General features: G+C 52.7%; 1 protein-coding gene across 1 annotated transcript; it reads left to right on the forward strand.

Annotated features, from left to right (window-relative positions):
• Nucleotides 1-1,150: 1,150 nt before the first annotated feature.
• Nucleotides 1,151-7,045, forward strand: LOC114450990 (growth/differentiation factor 5). The gene is given in 3 exon segments (XM_028429485.1): nt 1,151-1,256; nt 5,936-6,528; nt 6,530-7,045. Coding segments are annotated over 3 exon segments (1,062 nt in total). The 3' UTR covers nt 6,893-7,045.
• The last annotated feature ends 2,805 nt before the right edge of the window (nt 7,046-9,850 follow it).

Here is a 9,850-nt window from a genome sequence, read left to right on the forward strand (position 1 = left end):
TAGACTGGACGGAGTTCAAACTCTGAAGGGAAAGAGAAAAAAAGCGGAGGCAGCGGCATTACGCCATTCTGGCCTCTCCTGGAAAAAAAGTGGGATTTAAAGAAGTTTGTTGGGAGCATGGGGGCAGAGTGGTTCCTCCGCGCTCTCCCGGGCTTCTCTGCGGTTCCTCCGTCGCAGGCAGGATCTCTGCAGCACTATGCTTCTTACGCACGATGGATGGGAGACTAAGGATTTGTTTCTTGAGCTTATAAAACATCCACACCTTCGCTCTTACAGCATCGCACATGTCTGTAGTCTGCTGGAGGGGAGAGAGGCGCCTTTTCTCCATCTGTCCGGCGGCGCAGCGCGGACAGGATGAAACAGCCGGAGCTCTCCGGGCTCCCTCTTCTTCTCTCAGTCAGTTAAAACTTTATTATGATGACGGCCTGGAAAAGGGCAGAAGGGCTTTAGGATGAAAGTTGTGACGCGTCTTTCTCTCCTGCTCAGCTGCTGGACTCTTATTTACCTGCATCCCGTCCTCGGTTCGCTCAGCCGGACCAGACCGACAGAGCACCACCGTCACCGGCTTGGAGAGGCGGCGGAGCGCACGCCAGGCGGGGAGCAAGCTCACGGAAGAGCCGGCGGAGGGACGGGGATCGCTCCCGGGACTTGGAAACCTTCGCCGGCACGGATCACGCGTATCCGCGCGGGTCCGCCGTTAATTAAAGGCGAGGAGACAGCGATCAAGAGCAAAATCCCCCCGGTGCCGTCCGTGCAGGTGACCCGGCTGCAGCAGCAGCGGGACAGAGCGCTGAGCTTAGGGCGCAAAGAGGCTGTGCGCTCCTGGCTGCCCGCCGGGGATGCGCACACTAAAACGCACGCTCCCGCAGCTATTAACGCGCACGGAGGTGCTAGAGGTGGAGGTGCGGGTGGAGGCTCACCGGGTAAAACGTTCGAGAAAGTTGCTTCAAGAGGAAGTGCACCAGCTGCTGCTGCTGCAGCGCGCGCCGGGACTCCAAGAGCCGCTAGTGCGCAAAGACAGCAGCAGCACGAGCAGCCGCAGAGCGCGGCGCCGGCTCCGGTGGCGCAGCGGGGACTCAGCAACAAAGCCCCGAAACTGAGCGACCGGGAGGCGCATCACAAGCAGCCGCTGGTGACTCCTCACGACTACATGCTGTCTCTGTACTGGTCTCTGTCCAGCGGGGACGTGAACAGCAGCGCGCTGCACGAGGCGGGACTGGCCAACACCATCACCAGCTTCGTGGACAAAGGACAAGGTAAGAGTTCCACCCGGCCTGAGGCCAGTCTGTGGGTCTAAGGTCGACCAAATAAACATTTGGGTCATCAGTGCAGGGAGATCCTGCTGGAGAGCTCAGCGTCAGTGTGATTGTATCTGTTTATGGACTCCAGAGTTGAATGTTTCAGCGACATGTGGCAGCTTTACAGACTCAGAGTGCAGCATCACCTGCCTGTCCCTGTCCATAACTGGTCCACTGACTGCATGGACGCAGGACGCAGGAGGGACAGATCAGGGCTGCTGCAGGAGGAGGAGGGAGGCAGGCTATAGGTGGAGGGCGGTGCTGGGAACATGGCTGTAAATCCTCTGAATGTTTCAGGAGTCTGTGAGGTAAGAGAGAGGTCAGGAGGTCGCAGAGAGGATGATGGGATGATAAGTTCTCTGCAGACCACATCACTGAAGTACAGACGGACTGTAATGTCACCTGTTGGTGTTTGAAGAGCTGTTTTGAGGCTCTGGGACGCTCCGACGCGCCTCACAATGCCAAAACTACAAACCCAGACATAGAGGGGCGCAAGTGGAGCTAAGGTGGGTGGGTGAACACAGAAGCAGGAAACTGGCGCTGTGTAATTTTCAGTCCTAATATAATTAAAACAACTCCCGTACAGATGACACTGTAGGGAACGTATTAATGAGACCAGGAGGGTTTTTTGAACCAGGCTGTAAACATGTTGGACATTTTAACATGGAGGTCTGAGAGAATTGACCTAATTTTGGAGCCCTAAAGGCTGCAGTGGGATTTTCAAAACCTCTGCCTCTGCGTTGGCTTCAAGTCTGAAACCTGGAGGCTGCTGATTGGACGTCACTCATAAGTTTCCTGAAGAGCCCGTTTAGAGTGGCAGGCTACAATGATCACCATGTTGGCAGCATCTGAGTCCACCTAAACCCACCTGGTTGATCCAAATACAGGTAAAGGTGCCATTGAGTTCTCGGGCAAGATGACCAGAGGTTGCTCCCAGTGGTTGGTTTGAATGTGTAGCACAGTTTCAGTACCTCTGCTGCTTGGCCCAGGGACTCCAGCTGTATGCTGCAGGATCCACCTGATGTGTCCTTCACCTCCAGGGACATGAGGGACATGTTGTCCATCTGAATATACAGTCTGCTCTCACACACAGCTTTTACATAATTAGGAGTGAACGGCAGAAAACACATGGTGGGAAACAGACATCCATAAGATTAGAAATACATTCAGGTAAATAAATGTGGTCTCATGTTTTTACATTTAACCTGGTGTGTGTGTGTGTGTGTGTGTGTGTGTGTAACATCTGGCGGCTCTCAGTGATGTATGGCCTCAGGAGGGTAAATAAACAGTGCTCCCTGTGTGATGTCGCCCTGATGCTGTAAAGTGGCGAAACAATGTCTTTAATATTCCCGCTCAGCGTTTACATTTCCACCACTTAATGCACTTTTAATGTCGGCTTTATTTGTTCAGCAAGTCCTCTGCAAATCAGCGCTGACCTTGCCTACATGCTCAGACCTCCTCCTCCTCCTCCTCCTCCTCGCTGTGCTGTCTTCACTCAGTTTGCCCCCTGACCATCAAACTGAACCGAGCGGTCCAACCAATCAGGAGTCCACGCTGCTGCTCCTTCTGACTGGCTGAGCATATCTTTTAGGATATAAATAACGTGGCTAGCTGTGTGAACATCTAATGTTAGCACCAGCTAATCTGTTTGACACAGCTGCAGTCTATCAGCCATTTAGCAGCCTCCGCCCGTTCTCCACCTGTGAGTGGAGGTCTCTGTTTAATCGGTGGGCTGAAGCTGCTTTTCTGTCTGAGGTGAGAATGGAGACCACCTGAGAGCGTCCTGCAGACACTTAGAGTACGTGAGGGTTTGTGAAATCAAATTCTTCCTCGCTTGAATCAGACTGTGTGTGTGCCTGTGTGTGTCTGTGTGTGTGTGTGTGTGTGTGTGTGTGTGCGTGTGCCTGTGCGTGCGTGTGTGTGTGTTTGTGTTTGCTAGTGTCTTGTCTGTGTCTGTGCCTGTGTGTGTGTGCGTGTGTCTGTGCCTGTGTGTCTGTCTGTCTGTGTGTGTGTCTGTCTGTCTGTGTGTGTGTGTGTGTCTGTGCCTGTGTGTCTGTCTGTCTGTGTGTGTGTGTGTGTGTGTGTGTCTGTCTGTCTGTGCGTGTGTCTGTGCCTGTGTGTGTCTGTCTGTCTGTGTGTGTGTGTGTGTGTGTCTGTCTGTCTGTGTGTGTGTGTGTGTCTGTGTGTGTCTGTCTGTGTGTGTGTCTGTGTGTGTGTCTGTGTGTGTGTCATGGACCTTTGTTTCCTCTGGTGCAGATGCTGGCTTGCTCTCTGCAGGCCTGTTTACAGCGATGTGGTCTCCCTGTCTGGTTCTAATGTACTTTCATGCTCTGGTGCTGGATGTGAGGGGGGAGGAGGTGGGGGTGCCGTGAGAAGAAATGAGCAGTGTGTGTGTCTGGTTTTGTCTTTGTGAGGACCACAGTGTGTTTGAGGACACCACTGTGGATCGTCTGGTTTAGGGTTTGAGTCCTCACAACTGCAGACTAACAAACATGTGTGTGAGTGTTGGTGTTTTGATGGGTTTCGGAGACGTTTGCTGGTTTTGGCAGCAAAAGAAAACATCAGACATCGCAGCACTCTGCAGCACTCCGCTCACACCGCAGCACTCTGCTCACACCACAGCACTCCGCTCACACCACAGCACTCCGCTCACTCCGCTCACACCGCAGCACTCCGCTCACATCGCAGCACTCCGCTCACTCTGCAGCACTCCGCTCACATCGCAGCACTCCGCTCTCACCACAGCACTCCGCTCACACCGCTCACTCCACAGCACTCCGCTCACACCGCAGCACTCCGCTCACATCGCAGCACTCCGCAGCACTCTGCTCACATCGCAGCACTCCGCAGCACTCCGCAGCACTCCGCTCACATCGCAGCACTCCGCAGCACTCCACTCTCACCGCAGCACTCCGCTCACACCGCAGCACTCCGCTCACACCGCAGCACTCCGCTCACACCGCTCACTCCGCACACTCCACAGCACTCCGCTCACATCGCAGCACTCCGCAGCACTCCGCTCACATCGCAGCACTCCGCAGCACTCCGCTCACTCTGCAGCACTCCGCTCACACCGCTCACTCCACAGCACTCCGCTCACTCCGCAGCACTCCGCTCACACCGCCGGATGCTCCCAAACTCCCCAGTATGTGTGTGTGCTCATGTTGTGAGGACCTGGGTGTGTATATGGAGAGACTTAACTTTCTATTGGTGCAATAATAATAATAATAATAATAATAATAATAGTCTCAGGGTTGGTGTCATAGACTGTACACACAGACTCCTCCTCCACCCATTGTACTAAAGTGAGGCCAAGAGAACCAGAGTTTGTGAGGTGAAGCCACTTCATCACCGTTCTGCCCGGTCTGTGCCTCATCCACTAACATGGAGGGTTGAAGACCTATACTGGAGCCAGCCAGCAGGGGGCGATCCAGATAATGATGCTTGCCTTCACTTCGGGGCTGTTATATCGTCATGTTTATACTCAGGGGTTCATACAAGTCTTTAGACTTCTGGAGGTGACCATCTTAAGAGTTGCTCTCCTTTGTTTGTTAAAGAACCACGGTCTGGACATGGACGATCCCTCTGTGACATCACCCACAGGTTTCTGAGGACCAGTTTTGGAGCTCGGTGTGGATGCTCTGGCCATCACCCTCTAGAGTCCACCTAACCTTCACCCAAACATGGGAAAGAGGTGGAGCATGAGTGGAGCTGACACCCAGCTGTCATACCATTAGTGGCCAGTGAGGCTCTAAAGACATTGACTCCGTTTTGGAAAGACATCAGAGGAAATAGTCTGAAAACACATTATTAAACTCATCCAGACTCTGTGAATGTTTAAAACCTGGTTTGAATCAGAGAACAGGTCTGACTCCCCCCTCGCTCCTCCTCGGTGTGTCCTTCATGGACAGTCAGAGGTGTTTCTTACGGGGTGCTCTGCGGTGTCAGGTTGGTGCTGTTCTGTGAGAGGGGTTAATATGTCTAACAAATGCAGTTTTAAAGAGATCAGCAGCATGAAGCCTGGTGCTTTGACTCCAGACACACACTGTGACCTGCTGGGATCTGATCATGTCATATGTGGAGATGGTGGAGGAGTGGGCAGGTGTACCTGCTGACACACATGAACCTCCGCCTCCTCCAGCCTGGTCTGATCTTCAGTAACTGCAGTGATGATCAGTTTCAGTCACCATGAAGGAATCAAGCAGCAACTGTGGAGAGAATGTTTGAGTGGATGCTGCTCCCTGAGGTGGAGGCAGTGACATCATGAGGACCGCTTTTACTCATCAGCTTTGTGTGTGTGTGTCTGTGTGTGTTGTCCTCTCACTGAGCACTGACTCTCTCTCTCTGTGTGTGTGTCTGTCTCTCTGTGTGTCTGTCTCTGTGTGTGTGTTGTCCTCTCTCTGAGCACTGACTCTCTCTCTCTGTGTGTGTCTGTGTGTGTCTGTGTGTGTGTGTGTTGTCCTCTCTCTGAGCACTGACTCTCTCTCTCTGTGTGTGTCTGTGTGTGTCTGTGTGTGTGTGTGTTGTCCTCTCTCTGAGCACTGACTCTCTCTCTCTGTGTGTGTCTGTGTGTGTCTGTGTGTGTGTGTGTTGTCCTCTCTCTGAGCACTGACTCTCTCTCTCTGTCTGCCTCACAGATGAGCGGGGGCCCCAGCTGCGGCGGCAGAGGTATCACTTCAACATCAGCTCTCTGGAGCGCGACGGGCTCCTGGGGGCCGAGCTCCGCATCCTGAGGAAGCGCCTGTCTGACCCCCGCCGAGCTTCCATGGGATCAGCAGCTGATGGAGGAGGAGGAGGAGGAGGGGCGTGCCTGGTGAAGCTGTACTCCTGCGCTTCAGGCAAACAAAAGCCCGTCCTGCTCCAGACAAGGACGATGGAGGATGTGCTGGGCAGCAGGTGGGAGATGTTCGACGTGTGGAAGGTCTTCAAAGGACTCAAGGAGCAGCACTCCCAGCAGCTGTGCTTCGAGCTGGAGGCCCTGGAGCAGAGAGGCGGCCGGCCTCTGGACCTGCGCTCCCTTGGGTTCGCCCGCCTGGGCCGGACCAACAAGGAGAAAGCGTTCTTCTTGGCGTTCGGCAGGAGCAGGAAGCGGGACCTGTTCTACAACGAGATCAAAGCCCGGTCCGGCCATGACAACAAGACCGTGTACGAGTACCTGTTCACCCAGCGGCGGATGCGGCGCGCTCCAGCTGTGAGGGGGGCTAAGAAAACCCTGCAGCCGCCCCCCCCCTCTTCTACCAGCACAGTCCCTCCCCCAGCACCAGGTGACGAAGGCCAGGCCCCGCTGCCACCGCAGGCGCCTGCACGTGAACTTCAAGGAAATGGGCTGGGACGACTGGATCATCGCGCCGCTGGAGTACAACGCCTTCCACTGCGACGGCGCCTGCGACTTCCCCATCCGCTCGCACCTGGAGCCCACCAACCACGCCATCATACAGACGCTCATCAACTCCATGGACCCCGAGTCCACGCCGCCCACCTGCTGCGTGCCCACGCGGCTCAGCCCCATCAGCATCCTGTACATCGACTCGGCCAACAACGTGGTCTACAAGCAGTACGAGGACATGGTGGTGGAGTCGTGTGGGTGCAGGTAGCAGAGGAGGACCGGGTCCTCTAACGGACTGCAGACTGCAGCCTGGACACCAGAGACTGGACAACAGAGACTGGACACCAGAGACTCATACAGAGCTGAGAGAGGGAGGGGAGGAGCATCAGCTCCACCCACAGGTGGAGGTGAGCAGCTGATAACAGACACATGGTGATGAAGACTCTCAGCTCCACCCACAGGTGGAGAGAGCAGCTGATAACAGACAGGTGATGAAGACTCTCAGCTCCTCTTACTCCTCCTCAGATCTGTACCTGATGTTCTTGTCAGAAAGCTTCTCTCAGCTCCTATGTGATGATGATGATGATGATGATGATGATGATGTCATTGTGCATGCTTTATCCCAGACTGTCTCTACGAAGCATGTGAAGAATCTCTGATGTATAAATACTGGCCAGTGATGAAGTGCTAATCTGACCTGCTGCAAATGTGGGAACGCTGAATAAACCAGTCTTCAATAAAGAATGTCTGACTGACTCACCCCCCCCCCCCCCCTCCATCCCTGAGACTCTGCAGACTAAACCATCAGAGGAATTTCTCAGATGTTTAGATGCCAAACTCACAGTTTAACCCATGACGGGCTGTAATCTGGATAATCTGAGTGCAGATAGAACTCTTGTGTTTTCTTCTTCTGCAGCCACAGAAGAGACACAACTACACAGTGAACAAAAACCCAGGTCTGTAGAAGGAGACACAACACGACACAAACACAGAGACTTAAATTGACACAAACCAAACACACACACACTGTGTGTGAGGGTCGCAGCGCCTCGGAGGTTTCATCGTCCTCTGAGCCGTCTGTGACTGCTGGAGCCTGCTCACACACCTCCACAGACCGGCTTCCTGTGTAACACACACAACAACAGCAACATCTGTGTGTGTGTGTGAGAGTGTGTGTGTGTGGCAGTGTGTGTGTGTGTGTGTTGCAGTGAGTGCACCTGTCTGCCGGCCAGCGGCTGGAGTGATGTAAGCTTTTCCTTTAATCACAGTGGAGGCACGCCGGCGGCCGGAGCTCTGCAGGCCTGCACCGACCAGGTGGAGGCGGAGCCCAGAGGAAGACGCAGTCCTGGATTAAAGGCTGCACTGAGCAGAGCCTGGGTGGACGTGTGGAGACAGGAGCCTCAGAGTAATCCCAGCAGCTGCAGAGCTTCTCTCCTCATTAACACGTCATAAAAACATTCAGAGCAGCCCGACTTTCCATGAACACTCAGACAGCTTCAGATGCTACTTTTGAGGACCCGTTCTCCGAGTGATTCATGGCGTTGGGGGTCTGTGAGCGGGCTCCTTCTTCTCCGATGTTTCCCACGTCACAGGCCTTTCTCTCAGAGCTAAACTTAGCTTCCTGCACCAGGCGTCAGTGACGGATAAGAGGCAGCGTGTTTATTTTCTCCCAGTCTGAGAGCCGCTCTGAAAGGCAGAGGAACTCTTTCTCAACGACCACTTGACTTTTGTTGAGATTAAAAATATCAAATGTACGGCAAGCGTCCTTTCTGTGGGAACAACTGCAGAAACGAAAACAAATCGATTAGCTTGTGGGCCAATTAGCATAGCCTGGTAGAGCATGTGTCCTGCAGCTGCATTCAATTAGCCTAGCTTAAAGACTTACTGTGGATGGAAGACGAGGAGCTGCTGTTTGTCAGGTCTGAAAAAAACGAAGGTTATCAGGAGTTAGCAGCTAGCTTAGCCTAGCTCATATTAACCACAGGCAGTAAAAGGATCACTGCTGGATCTGGTAGCTTCCAGGTAAGCCTGTGTCTGTATCTTTAGGTTTTAGATGGTTTAGCTGCGCAGCTAGCTGTGCCTGATGTCTTTGTGTTCAGCTGATTAGTTAGCTTTGACAATGTGTTTGTTGTGCTGTGGCTTAAGCTAAATTAGCATAGCTGGCTAGTCTATTATGTTATTTTTCAGTTAGCCATCTCTGTGCCTCCAGCTGTGCTGTTAGCTTCTCTCTGTGCCTTTAACTGTACAGTTGTGTAAAGATTAACACATTAAACTCTGGCTGTAACCAGATGTTAAGTTACAAACTCATGTTTCATGTTTTATATTTTATATATTTGAGGAGTTTCTTCTGGCACCTCTGTCAGACCCTGTTCAAAGAGCCCGGTCCAGGTCACAGAGGAGCCACACAAAGACCGGGTTTATCTGAAGCTGCTGCAGCGAGCGCCGGAGGACGTGCACCGAGCAGAGCGAACGGAGGTTGGGAAACGCTGTTCCCCACAGAGAGCCTGGCTTTAATTATCACACATTTCCACACATTAGCCCATCTGAGATACAGGCGCTGGATTATACAAGCAGCTGATTCAAATCTGCACACATGATTTATGGTGACTGATATTTCCTATGATTTATGACAGTGTAAAAGTGTGTTGGCTCCACAGGAAATGAAACATAATTGTGAAATTGACTTCACGGCGTGCTTTCTGAATGTGCTCGCTCCTCCTGTGAGAGGACGAGCTTTAAGAGGAAACACACCGCAAACACACTGTGAACACACCACAAACACACCGCAAACACACTGTGAACACACTGTGAACACACCACAAACACACTGTGAACACACCACAAACACACTGAACACACCACAAACACACTGTGAACACACCACAAACACACCTCTAACACACCACAAACACACCTCTAACACGCCACAAACACCTCCAACACACCACAAACACACCACAAACACACCTCTAACACACCACAAACACACCACAAACACACCTCTAACACACCACTAACACACCACAAACACACCTCTAACACACCACAAACACACCTCTAACACGCCACAAACACCTCCAACACACCACAAACACACCTCCAACACACCACAAACACACCTCCAACACACCACAAACACACCTCTAACACACCACAAACACACCTCTAACACACCACAAACACACCTCTAACACACCACAAACACACCTCTAACACACCACAAACA

Source organism: Parambassis ranga, chromosome 18 (assembly GCF_900634625.1).
Source record: "Parambassis ranga chromosome 18, fParRan2.1, whole genome shotgun sequence".
NCBI lineage: Eukaryota > Metazoa > Chordata > Actinopteri > Ambassidae > Parambassis > Parambassis ranga.